This window comes from Schistocerca cancellata, chromosome 8, assembly GCF_023864275.1.
Source record: "Schistocerca cancellata isolate TAMUIC-IGC-003103 chromosome 8, iqSchCanc2.1, whole genome shotgun sequence".
NCBI lineage: Eukaryota > Metazoa > Arthropoda > Insecta > Orthoptera > Acrididae > Schistocerca > Schistocerca cancellata.
The window spans coordinates 540,292,724-540,316,368 of NC_064633.1; the positions used below are offsets into that span (position 1 = coordinate 540,292,724).

The window sequence follows — 23,645 nt, forward strand, 5'->3', positions numbered from 1 at the left end:
TCTTCATTATTGTGTATATTATTATTTTCCAATTTGGGAAGAGTGGTCAGTGTAGGAAGCGTTTCAATGTTTCTATTTTCCTTTTTATAACAGATGACTTTGTTTTTGTGTGCAAGTTAAATCTGTTATATTACACTACGACAATACTTCACTTAGCTCTTATCTGATACACACGGTGACGTTAAAGTAAACAAGTGAAGTAGTAAATGAAGAAAACGCATATCACATACTTTCCGGTCATTCGTGTGTATACTATCAGCACCGATAAGGTGCTAACTCACAATGAGCTGCCCAACGCGCGCTCCCAGGTGCAGTAATATTCTGGTCGACTTGCGTTAAAAAGTTGCATTGTTGTAGCTCATTCTAATTGTTACTCAAATTTATATATGATTTTGCTTAAGGTGGCCAGCTCTCCCCTACACAGTATAATAATATATTAAGTTAACTCTATTGACGAACTTTCAAAGGGTTTTCAGGAACACCTTCCTGAGAATTTTAGTGTAGAGGTCCAACGGTCTCCACAGTATGTAAATATGACTAATTCAATTTATAACGCTACTAACCATTGTTTATGGGAAAATACCTTCCCATTAATGAAAATGAGTGTGATAAGCGGTGATTGTAACATGTAGGCTCGTAGGTAGAGATTCATAAGTACTGTTATAAAGTTGCCATTTCTGCAGCAAAAGCTCAGGATAGCATTATTGTTGTGCCACTTTTCCACTGCATTCAGTGTACTCACACACGAGGCATACTCAGCATCACTGAATTTATCCCTACTGTTAACATACAACTAACACTGTCGTAGATAGAAACCCGAGACGCAAGCTTAAGGTACAGAAAGGCATTATTTTTGTCACAAGTACCGTGAGTGAATAGAAAAAAATGTTTCCAGTTAAGACAGGGAACGTATACCGATGATATTTCCAATATTGCGCACTACTTTCGGTTCAATGCAGCTTCAAAGTTAATTGGGGCAAGAAACCAAATGAAATGCAGTAACTCGGTAACGAGTCACCCGAAAACATTGGGCTCTCTATATAACAAAATACTCGGAAGGTATCCCTGAGCAATTTCTGAAAGTTTATCTGTGGAGTTGTGGCCCACCCTGCAAGCTGTATTAAGAAAGTAACAATGTGAGTATACCGGCCCACGTTGTAAGAAGTAACTTTGGCTGCTGCCGTCTGGTTGAAGCATAACTCGACTCGCTACAATACGTTGGACTCGTTACGAATTCATGAAAGATGTCATTCGTACTCATGCCGGCCTGTTTTCGTTGTCGGTTGTGAACTGAAAACGATTGAGCAACTAATTACGATTGAACAAAATTACAAAGCGTTACTGTAAGCCTATTCTCACGGTTACCGTTGTCTTTGTCTTTTCTATTCATTAATGACAGGTAACAAAAAGGATCCGTGTAGTATTTGTAGCACTGAATTAGTAATGAATAATCCATTTATATGTCATATGAAGTGACACGTATTTTTCAGTTTAACTGCTCATTGTGTGGAATTTGGAGTTCATTGTTCTTACTTATATCCTCCCACATAGCCTCGAACTCAACCTTGTGACTCTAATTGCACTATAAAGTTTAAGAAATTTGGAGGAAACAATTTTTCCATAGAAACGTGCTATTGTTGACACATTTAAGATATTCTAAGGCGACTGAACTGTCCGTGTGTTGTTTTGAGCTAAATTTCATTTCAACGTTGTGAATAGGTTGCGATTTTTTTTAACAGTCCATGTAAACAACAATGACACCCAGTATTGTAGTGGAATGTTCTGTCTAATGTGGTTGTTGTTACCATTCCTTGTGGACGTCATCAAGTCGATTCAACTTACTGTGTCGATTCTGAAGTATCGAGCTGTGGTGAACTGTGTTCTCTGTGAACTGAATTCTTTTTGTCCTGTAACGATTTTCTGTTAAGAGAGAATGGAAGTGTTGCGTCTTCGGGCGTTCATCAGTACAATATTATCCATTTGACTCCCATGGAACAGTACTAGGTCCTAGTAAATGAGCTACTCTAAAAGTGCTAGTGATAGAATACATTTATCTAAATCGATAGGCCACACTTAGAGTCTCTAGTGCTGGATGTTGCTGGGATGGTGGGTGCAGAGTATAGTTCACTAATATCGTTATCCGACGGAGTTCTTGTGACTGTGTGTAAGCCTCTATGCTTTTGATAAATTGGTAGATTTTGTCAAAATTTCCGTATTTATTGGTATCTATGAAGTTTGTTTCACACAAACAATAAAATATAAATGATGTAGCAAACATGGGAGTGTTAAAAATTATGAGGGATACAGGCTGCTTAAAATAATGGCTATTCTTGTCCTCAAGTATGACAATTTGGAATATTTCATTAATAAGTTTGGGTGTGCCATTGATGAAGCGGGTAATGATGGTAATATACTTATAATAGTGTAGCATACGCCCAATTTTCTAATCGTATAAGGAACAGATCTTCAAGCAGAAGCGGTATAGCCGATGGGTTACAAATGGTTGCGAATGACCGTTTGTGCGTTTCAAACGCCGCGACGAATTCTTTTCGTTATTCAGTTTCGTTCGTGAAACAGTACGTAACAAATGTGTGTGTATTGTCAAAAGTACTCTTCTGCTTTGTAAACCATCTGGACCCTATTTTATGGCTATCGTAATGTTAGTGTCTATGTACCGTAACTGTTTAATGCAATGATATTATCATCAGAATATGTTAATTAATAAAATTTAATTTTTGCGTTTTTAAATTTCTAAATTGACTTGATCATGAAAAACATTTTTTGCCCTTTTTTTAGGAGCTAGAAGTGAAAATGGAGGATTTGGTGGTGGCAATGGCAGCCGCAATGTTTCCCCACTCACCTGTTACGTCTGACAGTAAGTATTTTTTAGTCACACGTTGTCGCACACATCGTAATTTAATACGTTAGTGGAGTATAGATTCTGACCTTGCACTTCAGACAACCTTTCTAGGGATGCACATAGAATTAATTTTTTTTTTCTCTAAATTTTTCGCTTATATTTACGAATCTTATTATTTTTTAAAATAAGGGTAGTGGACATTGGGTTTAATTTTATTAAAGGGGAATCAGTGGCTTGCTGCAGTGGCTCCTAGCTTGGTATCATTCTGACAGTTGTTGCTTTACCAATCTTGTGAAACCAAAATTTGACCATAGAACTTTAAATTTTTAATTGGAAAAATATATATATTTGCATATTTTATTCATTTAAATTCCTTATTAATGTGTAATAGACATAATTCTTCTCAACCTTGTGAGTGTAATGGTGTAGAACTTTATATTAGCTGAAGTGCTGTTGTTTGTCTACCTTCATGTAATCAAGGTGTTGTAACATGTATCACAAAGGAGACTTGATGCAACCTTACATAGTGTCAGAGGTTGATGGTGCATTTTACAATTAGTGTTTGTGGGGCATGGTGCTTATGACCTGTATCAATCTGTTCTGTAATCAAAATGTTTACTGTAGACCCTTAGGTTTTGCATGTGACACTATATAGTCACTCTTGTTAACTATAAGCTCTGGCATTGGCATAATCTCTATATTAAAAGACTCACCCTATTGTTTGGTTTTTCTCTCAGGTTTTAATAATCTTACAGCTTTTGTGCTAAAATCATATTAATTTTCTGTAGCCCCATACTGAGCCTTTTAGCTGTGACTAGTTAGTTGCTGCTTTGCGTGAGACTCCTCTTCATGGTGTGACACAACAATAATACGCTGTCCATTCTGTACACACCTGCATACCAAACCATGGATCAGCTATCAGTGGAAAGATGTTTTCATAATCGACAACGAGCGATTAGGTCCTGTGGTATTCTCATGAAGGTTAGCCTTCTAGCAAGGGGGTTGTACCCAGTTTTGATGTTTCACACAAAGTTTGGAGCAAATCTTTACCTTGGCACCTCCAGAGTCCCATTTACATTCCAGTCTCTCAAATTTCAAACAAACAGTGGAAACTGAAGGTTGGTATATCAGCAATATTAGGAAAAGGGTAGATTGCTACTCAATGTAAAAATGACTTGGGTTGCAGACAGGCTCAACCAAGACTGCAGTGCGTTTTAGCTTTAGGGCAAAGTCTTCTTTAGAAGACACCCAACCGACCATGGCCGGTCTGGATGCCAAGTCCCAACTGCAACTGTTGTGTGCAGCAATATAGTGTTTGAGGATATGGTGGGGATGGGATAGGGCTGCTCAGTGTAAAATGAGAAGCTGTGCAGAGCAGGGGGGGGGGGGGGGGTGAGGAGGAGAGGAGGAAAACACGATGTAGCTGTGTGGTACTGAAGAGGCATCATGGAAGAGGGTAGATGAGGAGAGGATAGACTATTGAAGTTAGAGGCCAGGTGGTTTATGGCAACAAAGGGTATGTTTCAGGCTGAGTACTTGACTGGAGTTCAGTACAGCCAGGAGATTAGCCAGATGTGTTAGCATATGTTGGGTGGCATGGTCAGTAACTGAGTAGCCCAGTTGTCTATTGGCTGTAGTTTGGTGGTGGTAATTCATGTGGGCAGGCAGCTACAGTTGTCCAGCGCATGGTTGCAGGTAAGTTGATCACATGGCTGGGCCATTCCATCCTAAGTGGTCTAATTTGAGAAGTTCTCACATCACCATCACTGATTTTGTTGACATTTTGTGGGAACATTCACACACGTTCCCAATGAACACTAGTATAGTTTCATGATCATTAATTCAGTAATTCCAGAGATACAATTATTTGCTTGACGCCCATAGCACAGCTATCAATAATGCACCCACGCGTTTTTGGCAACATTGTATCTCTGGCAGTATTCTCTCGAATGAAACAAAACTATGCCATCTTGTACAACATTTACGTTTCGTTAAGCTAAATAGTAAAAAAAAAAGTTTCCTGGGAAGTTTTTGTATGAATAATTTGAAGCAAATTCAGCTGAAAAATGTGAAGTTTTAGCTTCTTATATCTCTGGAAGAAACTGGGGATAATCATGAAACTTTGTATGTAATAATTTACCAATACAAGGACTTAATTGTTAAGATACAACATTTGCTTCTTGCTGCTTTTGAATAGTTTAAAAATTGAGGGCAAAGGTGATTTTTGTAAAAATGTTAAAAAAAATGGCTGTTTTGGGCCCATTTTTACAAGTCTCCTACAAACCCTTTTGAACTATGTTCATGAGGAAGACCGTGTTCTAAACCACCTGAAAAGAAGGATCTGGTTTTGCAATGAGAGCATGTAAGGCCCAAAAAATAAGGGGGAGGTGCACTGAAAATGGGCCTCTGATAACAACTGGTACTGAAATCTGGCACTGTTTATTAAATTGTAAATTTTTTTAGTGCTATCTGTGAAAGATACCAAAAGTCCTGATGACTAGGAAATGATCTTGAGTTAGAAGTGCTGTTTTATTTTAAACATCGCTAGTGTTCAAACTCCACAAAATTCTTTTATAAAATGAAATGGAATAAGGAAGCCAATAAAAGTAGTTCTTTTTGTGGCTCTAATAATCTGAGGTAATCACATTTGAAAAGTGTATTTTTTTTGGGTTCTGTCTCAGCAAAATTTCTTCCCAAATAATCCAATCTGTGACATCAGTCTGGTGGTAAAGTTTTTCTTATAACATTTTACAGCAATTTGGCACCTGTCGGTAGTTAAAATAGCTTGAAGTAAACATAAGCCTAACATTCTAAGATTTCTCTAACTTTAGCCCATGACAAAAATGTATAAGGCTTGGGAACCCATGGTAACTGACTCAGTACAGCATATGTGCTTATTGTTAAAAGTATGATTATATCTTATGACTTTCAGTAAGCCACTGTTGGAATCTGCCAACTCATACAAATACCTGGGTGTAACACTTGGTAGGGATATGAAAAGGAATGATCACATAGCTTCAGTCGTGGGTAAAGTAGGTGGTAGACTTCGGTTTATAGGCAGAATACTGGGGAAATGCAGTTAGTCTACAGAGGGCATTGCTTACAAATCACTAGTGTGACTGGTTCTAGAATATTACTAAAGTGTGTGGAACCTGTACCAGAAAGGACTAATGGGGATGTTGAATGTATACAGAGAAGAGCAGCATGAATGGTCTCAGGTTTGTTTAATCCATAGGAGTGTCTGCAGAGATACTGAAGGAACTGAACTGGAAGACTCTGAAGATAGACATAAACTATCCTGAGAGTGTCTGTTGACAAAGTTTCAAGAACCAGCTATAAATTATTACTGTAGGAATATAGAACAACTCCTTACGTATCGCTCACTTAGGGACCGTGAGGATAAGATTAGAATAATTAATGCATGCACAGAGGCATTGTCAGTCAGTCCTCCTGTTGTCCATTCTTCCTGCAGAACATGAAGAAATCCTAATAACTCATACAATGTGATGTACTCTCTACACACCTCATGGCGGTTTGCAGAGTATAGATGTAGAGACCCACCTGTGGCTGCTGTTGCACAGCTTTTGGGCGTGGCCCCTATGGCGACGGTGATGCTGGCTTTCTCACTTTAAAAGGAACCAGCAATGGTTAATTTTTCATCAGTACACTTGCACATAAACAGCAAACTATGCTAACACTAAATATGATATACCTTAAACCAGAATGAAACTAGTGCATAAACTGCTTTACACAGTAGACATACTAATAATTCTCAGTAACATCAATCTAGTCCAGACAATGTCAAATAAACTGGTGTGAAATTTGCCAAAATTTACGCAATGTGATAGTTACGTAAAACCTGCCAGCTATGTATGTGCTGAGTGCTACAGCTGTTACGCAACAATTTTATTACCATTATCTCCACTACTTTGACAGTGAAGCTAAATTGTAAAGTTTATAACAGTGAAAATTATGTACAATATAATGTAAATGGATAGACAAAAAATCTATTCACCATGTGGCTGCAGGAGAACACATGCACAAAAAGGTTGAACTTCTACAAGCTTTAGAAACCAGTGGCTCCTTCTTGCAGAAAAGTTGTAGGGGAAAGAAGGGTGAAGAAAGAGGACTAGAGAGGTTTAGGAAAGAGGGTACAGTTTAGAAGTCACCTAGAACACCTGGTTGGGGGAGACTTACCAGACGGGATGAGAGGGAGAGACTGACCTGGGATTCTGGATGTTTATAAGTTTGATTTTGTAGCTATTGCAGGAAAACGGTAAGTCTAGAATAGTGCCAATGGAGTACTTAACACTGTTCTTGGAGGAATGTTGTCATGCTTGCCTTGAGGTATGATGGGAACGAAAGGTGTGTTTTTGTGTCATAACATTTTTCGGACGACGCGAGACAGTGTGGTACTGAGGTGCAAGACTCAAGTCTCTCGCAGTTGACTTACTTTTCTGGGTAGGCAGCTAAGTTGATCTCCCAAAACCTTCTCGGAAGCCTATAGTGGATTATAGGAATTTACCCTATTTACTCGAATCTAAGCCGCACTTTTTTTCCGGTTTTTGTAATCAAAAAAACCACCTGCGGCTTAGAATAGAGTGCAAAGCAAGCGGAAGTTCTGAAAAATGTTGATAGGTGCCGCCACAACTAACTTCTGCCGTCGAATATATGTAGCGCTACACAGGGATCCTTTGTAGGCACAAAGATAAATACTGGCGCCAAAACCTCTGTGTCAGTAAATAAAATTTAAAAAGAAAAAAAAATTGGAAGACAAGCATTTTTCTCCGCCCGAGTTTCGACCACTGCATTTTCATACATTATCCAACGAAGTAAATACCAATTCCGTATTGTTCATCTTCGAATTTCAATGTACTACGAAAATCCGACTGGTAATACTGGGATTTTTGTCAATATGGCCAACTATACGTTCTGAATTTTTTCCTACCTGTGAGAAGAGATGGTTGCTAATAGGAACCTGATGAAATATGAATCACATGCAGTATTCTCTTCACCACAAGAATAATACGAATATAAACATTTTGCCATGTATTCTTTCGTGTTTGCTTCTATCTCATTTAAATCTTGCCTGCCAAATAAACTACGAAACTAGAGTGAGACAACAGCAAACGCGGAAGAATATACGTATCGTGTCATGTTTATATTCGTATTACTCTTATGCCTAATAGTGATACAGTCAGAAATGAAGCACGGCAACTGACTAGATTTTTAAATCTAAGATGAGTAATTTCTGTGCAGAATTTGATGTACAAAAGAAGCGGCCGCAAAGATTTTCAAACGGAGAAAAATTTTCGCCAAACTTTCGTGCAGAACATGTTATATCATACGCAGTCTATTATTTGGTTCTTGTTGATCATTATCAAAGAAAGCAGCAGTGTAAGTAACAACAAATAGCAGTCTCTTGCCATTGTTTCGCTAATGTGACGATTCCTCTCTTTTTTAATTGTAGGCGGCAGTAGCGCGCACAAAAGCAAGCCATGCCGCGAGCAGCGACAGGCCGTAAACACGCACTATCAGAATGCGACAAACAATGCATGACACAGTATAGTAATGAATTTTCAGCTTACAGTGACTGACGTAAACACCTATAACATTGAAAACGGCACTTATCAGATCAAAGCAAAATAAGCAATCGATCAAACCAGACGAAGCACGTGAAAAAAGAAGGGTATCCGTATAAATACGGACGGAGCGCCTGACGCATAGCAATGGCTACCTGGTAAAGCTTAACTGCTAAGCTTTCGACTCGAACTAAACTACTGTAGCTGTATCGTCATTCATTCGACCTAAATTGTGTCTCATATTACAATGGACCAACTTTGTTTTGATTTGTAGGTGCGACCTAAAACTTTTCTCTCTCCTTGAATTTCGAGTCTCAAATTTCAGGTGCGGCTTAGATTTGGGAATTTTTTTTCCCCTTATTTCGAGTCTCACATTTCAGGTGCGGCTTAGATTCGAGTGCGGCTTAGATTCGAGTAAATACGGTAAGCTACTCCTCTATTCTTGAAATAATTTGTGTACTCGTGGAACACTTTTTCATTCTTGGTATATTTTCATCTCTCAGCACAAAGCAACATTTACCCTTTTTCACATATGTAATTAAACTCTGGCAAGCCAACTTGTTTCTTTAAGCATCAGACTCAATAAAACACAAGTTCAATATCATAGCAACAATCCAATAATTTATGGACGTCACATGTGTCCTGCCTCATGCAGAGCTAAGACATGAAATAAGATAAGTCTCAAGCGAGTCAACACATGAATGTGTATAGAAATCTATATTCAATTGTTCATTAGCCTTTTTTTTTTTTACAATCAACACACACTAACACACCAAAGAATACTACATAATTATTCCTTGGATTTTCATCACATCTTCGGTGGCGCTGGCAGCAAACACTTGTCGTTGTCAGTGACATGCCCCTCTGTCTTCTAATAACAAACTTCTGACCTGCACGTAGAAACAGGTGGATCAGTAGAAACGTTCTCTCTCTCCCGCACTCGTACCTAAAATATCGGGTGCTAGACTGTGGAAGGCAATGTTTCTAGAATTTACACCTAAATTCTTGAGGCACTACATATCCCTCCCCTTAAATCGAGCATGCAATATTGTATACGTATTCATTGTGTACAATAATCTCACAAGATAAAGAATTATCTTTTAACAGTACATCTTTTCTACTAATAACCATGCCTTATTTACCACAATTATAAAATGTAAACCTTTCAATCCATGTTGGAGTAAGCTGTTTTTAATCACAAAAAATTTGTGAGTACCAAATTTTTGTTTTCTATTCCTCGCCCAGTCGTAAATTTCAGATGTAGATAACTCATGAATACTCTACTGCTTTCTTCTTACTTCCCGTACTACTTTCCCTAAGTATGTACAGGGTGTTTCAAAAATGACCGGTATATTTGAAACGGCAATACAAACTAAACGAGCAGCAATAGAAATACACCGTTTGTTGCAATATGCTTGGGACAACAGTAAATTTTCAGGCAGACAAACTTTCGAAATTACAGTAGTTACAATTGTCAACAACAGATGGCGCTGCGGTCTGGGAAACTCTATAGTACGATATTTTCCACATATCCACCATGCGTAGCAATAATATGGCGTAGTCTCTGAATGAAATTACCCGAAACCTTTGACAACGTGTCTGGCGGAATGGCTTCACATGCAGATGAGATGTACTGCTTCAGCTGTTCAATTGTTTCTGGATTCTAGCGGTACACCTGGTCTTTCAAGTGTCCCCACAGAAAGAAGTCACAGGGGTTCATGTCTGGCGAATAGGGAGGCCAATCCACGCCGCCTCCTGTATGTTTCGGATAGCCCAAAGCAATCGCACGTTCATCGAAATATTCATTCAGGAAATTAGACGTCGGCCATGCGATGTGGCTGGGCACCATCTTGCATAAACCACGAGGTGTTCGCAGTGTCGTCTAAGGCAGTTTGTACCGCCACAAATTCACGAAGAATGTCCAGATAGCGTGATGCAGTAATCGTTTCGGATCTGAAAAATGGGCCAATGATTCCGTTGGAAGAAATGGCGGCCCAGACCAGTACTTTTTGAGGATGCAGGGACGATGGGACTGCAGCATGGGGCTTTTCGGTTCCCCATATGCGCCAGTTCTGTTTATTGACGAAGCCGTCCAGGTAAAAATAAGCTTCGTCAGTAAACCAAATGCTGCCCACATGCATATCGCCGTAATCAATCCTGTGCACTATATCGTTAGCGAATGTCTCTCGTGCAGCAATGGTAGCGGCACTGAGGGGTTGCCGCGTTTGAATTTTGTATGGATAGAGGTGTAAACTCTGGCGCATGAGACAATACGTGGACGTTGGCGTCATTTGGACCGCAGCTGCAACACGGCGAACGGAAACCCGAGGCCGCTGTTGGATCACCTGCTGCACTAGCTGCGCGTTGCCCTCTGTGGTTGCCGTACGCGGTCGCCCTACCTTTCCAGCACATTCATCCGTCACGTTCCCAGTCCGTTGAAATTTTTCAAACAGATCCTTTATTGTATCGCTTTTCGGTCCTTTGGTTACATTAAACCTCCGTTGAAAACTTCGTCTTGTTGCAACAACACTGTGTTCTAGGCGGTGGAATTCCAACACCAGAAAAATCCTTTGTTCTAAGGAATAAACCATGTTGTCCACAGCACACTCGCACGTTGTGAACAGCACACGCTTACAGCAGAAAGACGACGTACAGAATGGCGCACACACAGACTGCATTGCCTTCTATATCTTTCACATCACTTGCAGCGCCATCTGTTGTTGAAAATTGTAACTACTGTAATTTCGAAAGTTTGTCCGCCTGAAAATGTACTGTTGTCCCAAGCATATTGCAACAAACGGTGTATTTCTATCGCTGCTCGTTTAGTTTTTATTACCGTTTCAAATATACCGGTCATTTTTTAAACACCCTGTACTTACTCATTACTTATTGTTATCTGGAGGAACTCTGGGTAGAATGAGTGTTCCCTTCTTCTGACACTTGTAAATCTAAAACTTAATAAGGCTATTGGTGCATAGAATTCAACTTACTACACTATTTCCTTTAAACGTTAAAACACGTGCGACTTCTGTCGTGATACTGCCCTTTTTCCATTTAGGACAGTACCTATATCCTACATGGGTTGATCAGTTTTGGTAGGTGCTCCCCTTTATTTCTATCCTCCTATGGTACTGGTAAATCCCCTTCATGGTGCCCCTGTCCGTGCAGTATAGGTCAACCTTTTGTAGGTCTGCATATCTGCCCTTTTTCTCATCCAATAAATGTCAAGTGCGCCCTCCGTATCCTTGAGTAGGCCTCCTGGTTCATTGCCCTAGCATACATCTTCATGTATATTATTCTTAACACTTTGAGGGCTGAGCACAAATGTGGATGTTCGACCAGCTGGTACTGAGCGATTCAGTTTCTCTGAATTTTCTACAGCGGATTCTATACCACGGAAAATAGATTGCTCTTTTGCATTTAAAAACTATGTCCATTCCCTTTAGAGTACTGCAAAGAAATAAACATTTACATTAGTTTTGTACAAAATGTATGAATTTAGTCATGAGCATGAAAATGTGAAAAAGAACTTTTTTCCACCACTTTGTTTTCATTCAAAAGGATAGTACGCCATTAGCTGGTCGCTTTTATCCACACCGGCTTTTTTACTATTGTAGTCCAAAACACAGTCTGGCTTTATTTTTTCCATCATTCCAAATTTAGTTTTTACAATGACATTTGTTGCCGTCATTTTATGCTTTGTTGTCAAAAGAAAAACGTCGCTGTTGTCCTTCCATTTTACAAACAGTAAGTGATCTCGCCTGCGAAACGAAAGTTTTTTTCTTTTTTTTTCAACTTCTGACTAACAAGATCGCTTGGTAGTCCTTTTCTATTTTTCTGCACAGTACCAACTGCCTTAGTTCTTTTCCCCCCACAAGTAATCCAGTAAATCAGGGCTGGTGTAAAATCGGTCCATGTATAATGTGTGACCTCTATTATGAAACGAATGACACAATCTGTCTACAATGTGTAAAATGCTGTTATCGGCATTAGACTGTTTCCCAGAATAAATTTCACAGTTCAGGACGTACCCACTTTCACATAGCGTAAAAAATTTTACGCCATATTTATTAGGCTTATTTTTCATATACACTCTAAAACTGTCTACCACGAAAAGGGCAAATTCGTTCATCTATAGTAATATTTTCGCCTGGCTTGTAAGCCTTTCCACTGAGAGTCACGCATCTGTCGAATATAGGTCTTACCTTATGAATAGGATTGCGACCTACCTGGTTTTTTAGGAATATATGTTGCGTTATCTACGGGATGTAACATTCGTAGAATTGACAAAAATCTCTCTTGGCAGACACTTTGCCGCAAATGACTGCAACACGGGATTTGTTGACCAGTAGTCAGTTTTGGTTTCTTGACTAGGCACATATGCAAAATAATACCAAAAAATTTATACAGTTCACTGAGTTTCACTGTTGTCCACTTACGCCACCCTGACTGAGTCTTCAGTTTTCATGTAGCACTTAGTGTCTCCATTGTCATTCTAGCGTAGCGGTTTCTCTCTCGTTTGATCAGTCTCACCAGTTCTTCATCGAAAAAGTACGGAAACACTCAAATACTGAAGAATGTTGGTCAATCCCATCTTGAATTCCACAGGATTCAGAAAAACAGGAAGCTGGGGAGTGATTGTATTGTCATCTGTCCACTGGCCAGAAGAATGTGGCAAATTGCAATGACCAGTTGTTTGTTGTGACAACGATGTCAATAGCCTCTGACCAGGAATCAAACCACAGAATTACGGAAAATTCGGACAAAAAATATCTTACCATCACTAATGTCAAAATCTGCCATTTCTTCATCTAATTCTGAACCACTATTGTTCAATAAAAACTCTATTTCTTCATCTCGCAAGGCCATGACAAAAATAAAGCGCAAAGCTATCAGCCGACAACAATCTAAAGTTTATAACTGCCGCGCTCCTGTTGTAAGTTGAGCGTGAATGCGGCAAAGCAAATGACTCAAAATATACTCCTGTACCACATCCAACAGTGACATATGCTGCCATCTATAATTTTTTTTTCTTGGTGCTAGGATAACCCAAGAGTACTTCTAAACCGACAGAATATGAAAGTCATGCACTGGGAGTCTTTAACATCGCTGGTAATAGGCCGACGTAGGAGCTACGTCGATCGTCTTTCTGGGGTACTGTCTGACCGACGTAGGAGCTACCTCGCTTGTCACGAAAGAGTTAAATATTCTCTTGTAAAATTACAAATCTACTTTACACCTTAACTCCACTTTCTAATACCCAAGAGTTCTTTCACTCCTCACTCCTATTATATAGGCAGATATCGTGCCCACACGTAGTAGATGCTATGTCTATCTGTATTTACCAACTCCCAGTAGGTACTGTGCCTTTTCTCAAAGGACTATCACGGCACGTGCGTTGATTGTTATTATTCTGTCTTTATATACATGTAAATATAATAGAAAGAAACATTCCACATGGGAAAAATATATTAAAAACAAAGATGCTGTGACTTACCAAATGAGGAAGCGATGGTAGATATATAGACACACACACACACACACACACACACACACACACACACACACACACACACACACACACACACACATCCCCATCTGCACGTATGTGTGAGTGTATACCTGTCCCTTTTTCCCCCTAAGGTAAGCCTTTCTGCTCCCGGGATTGGAATGACTCCTTACCCTCTCCCTTAAAACCCACATCCTTTCGTCTTTCTCTCTTTCCTGATGAAGCAACTGTGGGTTGTGAAAGCTTGAAATTTGTGTGTTTGTTTTTTATTGTCTGTCTACCAGTGCTTTCTCGTTTGGTAAGTCACAATATGTATACATGTAAATATACATTTGAGAGCGGCAAAAAAAAAGACTCAGAACTGTAACATATCAACAATGGAATATGTGCATCTACTCAGCTGTACATTTATCTTTATTTCCCTACATCATTTGGTGGTTCTGACATCACTTCAGGTGTCTCTAATTTGTAATTCTCCTGTCTGTGTTTAAGTGTATCTTTGTATGTATGTAGATGTGTTTTGGTGTATCCTGATTCTTCGGCCTATTAATATGAATTAAGTTGAAGGTTATTGGAAACCATGGAAAATAAGGACTTCAGTGATAGAAGTACTTGCATATGAAAAGACGGAAAGACCAGTACTCAAATGAGAAGTAAGAAAGGAAAAAGTAGAAACAGTTGCTAATATCAAAGAAGAGAAAGAAGATAGCCCCAAAGACAGGAAAACCCTTCCCACCCCACTTCCACAGCATACCTACTTCGCCAGTACTTGAGAAGCAGGATGTGGTATGATGTTAAATGTCTCCTACAAACGGGCATTCTCACCTTCACCTTTGAAGCCTCTGAAGAAAAATCTTAGCAACACCTATGGAATGGCAAATGGTGAAGAATTAGTTAAACTTGTCTGCGAGAGTTTTCTGAAAGGGGGGGTGTGTGATTAGTGTTAGTCATGCTTGTACTTAAACTGCCCACCCCTTCCAAAAGTGATACAAACCCTCCCATTTAAATTATATTTCATAAAAGGATAAAGTATTGTATACTAAGTGTAAAATTCTTATACACTATTGGTACATATAAGATGAAAACCAACAAAAGGAAAAAAGAGGATAATGAAATGTAGTCAAAATAAGTCAGATGATGCTGAGGGCATTAGATTAGGAAATAAGACACTTAAAGTAGTAGATGAGTTTTGCTATTTGGGGAGCAAAATAACTGATGACGGTTGAAGTATAGAGGATATAAAATGTAAACTGGCAATGGCAAGGAAAGTGTTTCTGAAGAAGAGAAATTTAAGAGTATAGATTTGTATTGTGCGTAGCCATGTATGGAAGTGAAACGTGAACGATAAATAGTTTGGACAAGAAGAGAATAGCTTTTGAAATGTGGTGTTACAGAAGAATGCTGAAGATTAGATGGGTAGATCACATAACTAATGAGAAGGTATTGAATAGAATTGGGGAGAAGAGGAGTTTGTGGCACAACTTGATTAGAAGAAGGTATTGGTTGGTAGGACATGTTTTGAGGCGTCAAGGAATCACCAATTTAGTATTGGAGGGCAGTGTGGAGGGTAAAAATTGTAGAGGGAGACAGATGAATACACTAAGCTGATTCAGAAGGATGTTGGTTGCAGTAGGTACTGGGAGATGAAGCAGCTTGCACAGGATAGAGTAGCATTGAGAGCTGCATCAAACCAGTCTCTAGACTGAAGACGACGACGACATAGTATAATAACTGTTTAGTTAACCACATTACTATCTATTTCACATAGACAATACTCTGTACAGTTGTCGTCTCAATATCACTTCGTTTAATTAGTACCCTCGTATTATACTTTCCACTAATATAATATTGTTTGTTTCATTTTATTTCTAGAGGTCACTGTTATCTGTGATCCTCTGTAATCAGTCTTTATCTTGTAGTCATATTCTGGTTTCATATACACTAACCTTATAGGATAGTTCAAGAATTCAAGAATAGATTACAGAATAGTTTAAGATTTGAAGGGAATTCGGTGCAGGAAAAACATTACAGAAGAAACTCCAAAAACAACTAGGAATCTGACAGTCGTCACACCGCCCGTTAACACAGAACATTAACATCCCTGGGAAACAGGTGTGACTCCACCCGAATCCCATGGATCTGACATTAACTTCACTTGAGCAAATGCAAACCAGTACTTCTCATTAAATTTTGTGAGAGTCTCCCCACAACAAAACAATCACCACTTTACTAGGAAACACAACATTAGGTAAAGTTATTCTGTTTTCTACTTTGTCCTGGACAAGTTTGAATCCTTGACACAGGTTGTCCATAACCTTGCTAGCAGCATTAAGTTCGGAAAAAGCAACTGTTGAAATGTTTCCGGAGATTATACTCCTGGTAACTTCTCAATCTTTAATTATTTCAAATGGTTCTGCCAAACTACTTAAGTTTATAGTGTCGAAGTTGGCTATTTTTCATTTAAGACTTCGTGCTATATTATCTACTCGCGAACTAACATGTGTAGTAGCACCTGGGATTTTAGATTGAATGATCAATATTACTTCCTTAAGTCGATCTGTGTGCTCTTTTTGAAAGTATTGATGTCCTGTCTCATGGAATCAAATTTAACATTACATACATTTTGAAATAATCCTAATTTTTCACTAAATTCAGATTCTACCTTATTATTGAAAGAGTCAAATTCAGTTTTCAATAAAACTATATTTGGTGCTTGACTGTTAAAGGTTTCACTTTGAGCATCTAATTTTTCACTTAGTGGCTGAATCAGCCCTCTGGTCATCCAACTTGTTATTTTGGTCATCTAATTTAGCATTTAACTGAGTATTTACTGAGTCTAACTTTGCCACTTCACTCCAGTCTGGCGTGTCCCTACTCACTATCATGGCCATGGCTGGTCCTGAAGTTTCTGTTCTTGATCCATAATTTTATTGATCTTAGACCTAGTAATCATCTAAAAGAATAGTCATCACCGAGTACAATAACTACAATAACTATAATAAGTTTGTTATTCAGCCGTCCCCTCAACTTTTACCAAATAATTATTGGTTTTCGCTCACCTGGTGTAGAGTTCTAGCTGCGTTGGTGAGCTAATATGTAATCAGCACCAGTGGACGGCACTGGCGGTGTCGAATGTTGGTTTTAGCGTCGGCGGCGGCGAGTGGACGCGGAGTCAGCACCGGTGAGCAAAAGCTGGTGCAGTCGGTGTTGGTGGCTGCTTACTGTGTCGCTGTTGGCGTGATGTACGTGTGTGAAGACTGCTTACTCTCCACACCCAGTCTTTTTAGTCAAAAAGTTGAGGTCCTCTCTCCAGTTTTCTCCGCAAGTACTTTCTCACGTATTCTACTGCGTTGCACTCCCAACTTTCTTCCATTAGTTTATTGGGCTCAAAACGATTACTGGAAACAGCTCTCATATCTTGTTAGGCTTTGATAATGCCTAATATCTTCTTTCAGTTTCTGTCTTTAAATTCCCGTTTTCTTCGGGCTTTGTCACTTAGGTCACCACATTCTAACGTTTTTACAAATTACAAGTCAAAAGCAAAAATAATAAATTACATGCTATGATAAGGAGCAAAACATTCATTATAAAGCCCTACATTACATTTCTTGCATTAAGTACGTGCTGATGTAATACAGGTTTGTTCCAACAAATTCTTCTTTTGAGTTTTTGATTTTCACAGTCAGCTGGTTCATACTATCAATTTGAACCCAATCTACTATTGTACTGGTGTGTGGTGTTTGTACAGGTTCTTCTGGTGGTATTGCATACCTAAAGTACAATCGCATTATCCCTGTTTGCATTTCCAGTTTTGTGGTAGAGTATCCAGGCATGTTCAATATCCTACTGAAAAGAGGCCAGTGTCATTTTGTGTTGTGGGTATTTATTGCCGTGCTGACTAACATTTAGATCCAAACAATCAGTTCCATGCATCTGCTTGTTGTATTGTCAGTATGGAGTTTTGAGGGAGTTAGTTTCCTTGACCATTGATAATGTATTTTGACATTAGTTGCTGGGTTCAGTCATGTTGTATTTGATGCTGCAGAAACAATGGAGTTTTTGTGCTATTTTGTATGGCAGAAAAAATAGTAATTCTTTCATATTTCTCTATTTCCTTCTCTGGAAGGGGACAGTTTTGGGTGACATGATTTTCTCTCTGCCACTGAGTCCTCAAAATCTCTACAAACAATTAACAAATTAAATCTTTTAAATAAGTTGTGGAAATAACTCATAAGTGCTCAGTTACGTAAAAGTAATACTGAAAATGTAGCATGTCCCTGCAGGTGCATAAATTTCAGTAAAAGGCATGAGGTTGGTTGGTTGTTAAGGATCTACTAAAAAATTTTGAACCTGAATGATAAAATGTTTTGTTTACATACATGAAATCTATAGTGTGGTGTCAGGCTGCAGAAATTGTTTTAAATTAAACTGCTTACTGTTCACAGTAGTGGACTACTTATTAAGACTACTAACACAGAAATGAAAGAACAGCTGTTAACAATCCTTAAATAAGTATAACAGAATTTGTAGTTGATAGTTGGTCTAAAAATCAGTAATAGTAAAGTCGTGTCACTTACACTATTAATGTGAAGCTACACATTAATGGGTCAATATCAAAATTTGTGATCACAAAATCGGGAATTATTGCTACTTTGGAAGCAAAACACATGGACAAAGAAAGCAAGAAGCAAATAAAAAGCAGGCTAGCCCAAGCAGAGAAGGCATACCTGACCAGTGGAATAAGCCTTAAGTTGTGGAAGAAATTTTGGAGAATTCATTTGAAGTACAGAATGTATGGTAGTGAATTGCTAACTGTGGGAAAACTGGCAAAGAAGAGTTTCTAAGATATGAGATGTGCTGTGGACGGATGTTGAAATTAGGTGAACTGATACAGAATGAGATAGGTGTATAAGGTAAAAATTATGAGGAAAGACAGATTGGAGTATACCCAACAAATACAGGACAAAGTGCAAGTGCTACTCTGAAATGGAAGAGATTTTCCAGTAAATTGTTTCTCAGCATACTGCTTTCGAAATTCCAGAAGATAGGATCCAACCACTGTACTGAAAAAAATTCATCCTGTTTCTCAACAGAGGAAAAGAAGGCAGTTGACAAAGATTGAGTGTACTGGCTGTGTACTGTAACCTGAAGTATTCATTTTTGAACGTGGATTGATCACTATGAGCAACACAATATAAAAACATACAAAATGTTTCTCCAATATGTGTAAAGGTTATTGCAATTGATGGTACCTTATCTTTGTGAGTGGGTTTTGTGTGTAGCAATGTGCCAACAAACAATAACAATAAATGAAAGTGAAACAGGTACAGAAGTGTTACTCTGAGTGCTGTGCAGTAACTTGATTACAGACAGCATCTACAGTCATATGGATTCCATGCAAGTGTGAATAGCTTGAGGAATATTTGATGGATAGAAATCTGTATGTAATAGAGGATGGTAAATGTTTTTCGAAAACAAAAGTAACATTCAGGTTTTCCCCAAAGAAGTGTAATAGAACCTCTGATTTCAATGTATGATTTATTAGGCAGTATCAGTGACATAAAGATTACTTACTGACCTTACTGTTGTATATGGGAAAGTATCATTGGTCTATCATACAGAATTGCAGAAAGACTTGGGCACACACGCACGAGAGAGAGAGAGAGAGAGAGAGAGAGAGAGAGAGAGAGAGAGTGAGTCTGTAAAAAGGAGGTAAATTAGTATCAATTTGCAATGACATCGTTTGCTGCAGTAAGTTTTTCTCAGTATGAAATATGAAAATACAAGGGTGGTTTGAAAAGTTCTTGGAACGGAATAGAAAAAGTACTTGCATCACTGAAACTAGGGTGGGTGTGGCAACAATTCATACCTTAGTTTGTGTAATTGTGCCATGGCAACAGTATGTGTGCAGGTGCCCATTGTCTTGATGGAAGAGGATTTTCTACTTTGTTAAACCTGGCCTTTTTTCGCGTATCTTTTGTTTCAAGAGACTTCAACTTCACTTGGGTTTTGACTATCTCTTGTCATGCCGTCAGGTGAATTTCCTACCATCAACAAAGTAGTGTTCTGCCCATCCCCCGCCCCTCAAACCTAAAAAATATCCTTACCCATTCCTACTGTAATCTTGCTCCCAATCCTGCACCCTGTGTGTCATTACCCTGTGGTCGTTCTAGTGACAGATTGGTCCCATATTCCCACCCACTACCCCCTACCACATTCCAGTCACTGGCATCACGTACCCATTAAAAGGCTAGGTCACATGTGGAAGCAGCGTTGTAATATATCAGCTGTGTTGCAATTACTCTACATCTTTCTGTGTGTGCATGAGTGTCTACTAGCATGAATGGGCGAGGCCTAACTGTGACAAAATGCAAACTGGACTATCAGGCTGCCGAACATGTTGCACAATGCCACACTGACTTCAACAGCTGCTTCAATACACAGGCTGCTTGGATACTCCCTTGCAGCACAATTTTATTATGAATTATGCAGGTGGGAAACTTCTCTCCAGTGTATCCTGCACTCACAGTCTCCCCCCCACTCCCCCCGTCCCGGGCCGAGTCCCCCCCCCCGTCCCGGGCCGAGTCCCCCCCCCCGTCCCGGGCCGAGTCCCCCCCCCGTCCCGGGCCGAGTCCCCCCCCCGTCCCGGGCCGAGTCCCCCCCCCGTCCCGGGCCGAGTCCCCCCCCCGTCCCGGGCCGAGTCCCCCCCCCGTCCCGGGCCGAGTCCCCCCCCCGTCCCGGGCCGAGTCCCCCCCCCGTCCCGGGCCGAGTCCCCCCCCCGTCCCGGGCCGAGTCCCCCCCCCGTCCCGGGCCGAGTCCCCCCCCCGTCCCGGGCCGAGTCCCCCCCCCCGTCCCGGGCCGAGTCCCCCCCCCGTCCCGGGCCGAGTCCCCCCCCCGTCCCGGGCCGAGTCCCCCCCCCGTCCCGGGCCGAGTCCCCCCCCCGTCCCGGGCCGAGTCCCCCCCCCGTCCCGGGCCGAGTCCCCCCCCCGTCCCGGGCCGAGTCCCCCCCCCGTCCCGGGCCGAGTCCCCCCCCGTCCCGGGCCGAGTCCCCCCCCCCCGGTCCCGGGCCGAGTCCCCCCCCCCGGTCCCGGGCCGAGTCCCCCCCCCCGTCCCGGGCCGAGTCCCCCCCCCCGTCCCGGGCCGAGTCCCCCCCCCCGTCCCGGGCCGAGTCCCCCCCCCCCGTCCCGGGCCGAGTCCCCCCCCCCCGGTCCCGGGCCGAGTCCCCCCCCCCCCCGGTCCCGGGCCGAGTCCCCCCCCCCCCCGGTCCCGGGCCGAGTCCCCCCCCCCGGTCCCGGGCCGAGTCCCCCCCCCCGGTCCCGGGCCGAGTCCCCCCCCCCCCCGGTCCCGGGCCGAGTCCCCCCCCCCCCGGTCCCGGGCCGAGTCCCCCCCCCCCGGTCCCGGGCCGAGTCCCCCCCCCCCCGGTCCCGGGCCGAGTCCCCCCCCCCCCCGGTCCCGGGCCGAGTCCCCCCCCCCCCCCCCGGTCCCGGGCCGAGTCCCCCCCCCCCCCCCCGGTCCCGGGCCGAGTCCCCCCCCCCCCCCCCCCCCCCCCCCCCCGTCCCGTCCCGTCCACGGGCCGAGTGAAACTTGACAACTAGCGTGAGTACTGTTTCCTGTTAGAAGTTAGTGTGTCTGCTCAGGTGATCGTGGCCTTCCCCTCATTTTACGCCAAATAGTTTTTTTCAGTTAATGTAATTGGCTCTGCTTCTCTAGCCAGTTGTAGGTGCCTATATTTTAATGGCTAAATAGTTTTATTTTTGTGATCAGTTTTAGAAATTTACAAATGTTTGTAGTTGTTTAACCAATTTTCCTCTCAGAGCATTTAGTTTAGTTTCAATGAATTGTATACTTGTAACTATCAGGGACAATACTGTTGTAATGACATGATTGAAAAACATATGTATGAGAACTTGTTGTACTTCATAGTGAACTCCACATTGACTTACTACTGTCATCTGAAAAGCTAATTTTATAATTCTGCAGTGGTGTTTGTATCTTAACAATAATGGAAAGTTCTTAGATAGAAAGATGCACAAAATACTGGATAATTAGCAACTTACGTATAGAAGATTGGTGCATAGTATGTAGAAGAATGCAGTAAACTGTTAACGGATTTTTCTATTACAGGTTTCTGAGTAGATTAATTTCTCAATATCATTGTGCTGCTTCTTAAAATTTCTGGTGCATTACAACATACAAAATCAGAACTGTTTTGACACTTTAAAGATGAATTCCTTTCCTAGATTTCTAAATGTTAAGTATTGATACATCATAAGCTGTTTCTGTTTTAGTGTTCTGCTGAGTATGTGCATAAAGAGCTACAAAGGTACGTAAAAATTAAATAGGTGAAATTTTTTTCCAGGTGGTGAAGATGCTTCTAATGGCCATGCAGAACGTCCAATACGGAAAATTTTTGTTGGCAACATTAGTCCAGGTGTAAGTAAGAATTCAAAATGACTTCGTAAATTAAGGAAAAATATTTTAATTCTCTGTAACACAGCCCATTTATTTCAGACGACTCGGGCTGAGTTAAAGGAATGTTTTGACACATATGGTGTTGTCCTGGATGCAGTTGTTATAGTGGATAAGAATGCCTGCAAAAGAAAATATTATGGATTTGTTACATTTATGGTCCCAGCACAGGCTTGTGCGTAAGTGTCTGTCATTTAGATTTCTTGAGATTGCATTTTTTCATGTAAAACAGTTCTTTTGACATTGTAATTTATGCAAAATTGTGCACATCTGGCAGTCTCAAATTTTGAATGAATGATTGTGTCCTGTCAGAACGTGGATTGGCCCTCTAATTGAATATAGATAATTGAGGAAAATGTTTGGTTCAGTCTTGATTACTGATTACTGAATGTTACTGAAATGTTTTTCTTTGGTCCCTATGCTTGAAATTGTAGTGTACTCCTAAATTCTTGCCACAGGTACCACTACAATGATCATTCTCATTAGTCATGTTGAGTAAAAAAAAGATTATTAAGTCACTAACTCAGGGAATAGTGTTGATTTCACATTGTTCATGTGCTCCTTTAGGGCACAGAAGTAGTGATTGATAGGGGCGATCTGAATCGGTTGAAATTGGAGATACTTGACTGTTGACACAGACAACTTCCCTTCTCTGCCAAACCAATATGACTTAGCAGAGAACACTGAAAGTATCATGTTAACTTTTGCGTACAAAAGCAGATGTAACATGAGATAACAATACATGAAATAACTTGGCACAGTGAAGACAGTGTAATATGGTGACTTCAATGGCATTGTGTAGTGCAGTGTTCTCTGCCTACGGTTGGTATTAACCTGAAACAAATCATACAAAATGTTGAGACTATATTGTGCTACTCATTACAGCTGCTGCATTTGGTGTCCTACTACTGTGCATCATTTATGCTTAATCATTGGCGTTTCAAATATTGTTTCTGAAACACAGTTGCGTACTTCAACAAAGAATTTAAAATATTTCATATACAGCAGAGACTTGATTAACTGGACTAATTTTTGTCATAAGGCATACAGATAATTGAGAATCTGGATAATCGAATGTATTAAGGAAAGACTTTTGTATGATTAGCTCTAGAAAGGTAACCAGCATCGACTGTGTGTGGTTATTTTTTTTGGGTATGTTGTCATATGGTTATCTTTCTAGGGTTAATACACAATGTTAGGTGTTTATTCAAAACAACAAAAATTA

At 40.6% G+C, this 23,645-nt stretch overlaps 1 protein-coding gene across 10 annotated transcripts in view; it reads left to right on the top strand.

Moving 5' to 3' along the window:
* The first annotated feature begins 1,875 nt into the window (after nt 1-1,875).
* Nucleotides 1,876-23,645, top strand: part of LOC126094558 (F-box/LRR-repeat protein 7-like) — an 87,647-nt gene continuing 65,877 nt past the window's right edge. The window contains exons 1-4 of one of the 10 annotated variants that reach the window (XM_049908998.1): nt 1,876-2,004; nt 2,797-2,875; nt 22,311-22,384; nt 22,463-22,599. In XM_049908998.1, the coding sequence (XP_049764955.1) occupies nt 2,812-2,875; nt 22,311-22,384; nt 22,463-22,599 (275 nt within the window). In that variant the 5' untranslated portion in view covers nt 1,876-2,004; nt 2,797-2,811. Of the gene's footprint in view, nt 2,660-2,796; nt 2,876-22,310; nt 22,385-22,462; nt 22,600-23,645 lie in introns of all 10 variants that reach the window. The other 9 variants (XM_049908994.1, XM_049908996.1, XM_049908997.1 and 6 more) reach the window with 9 other exon arrangements.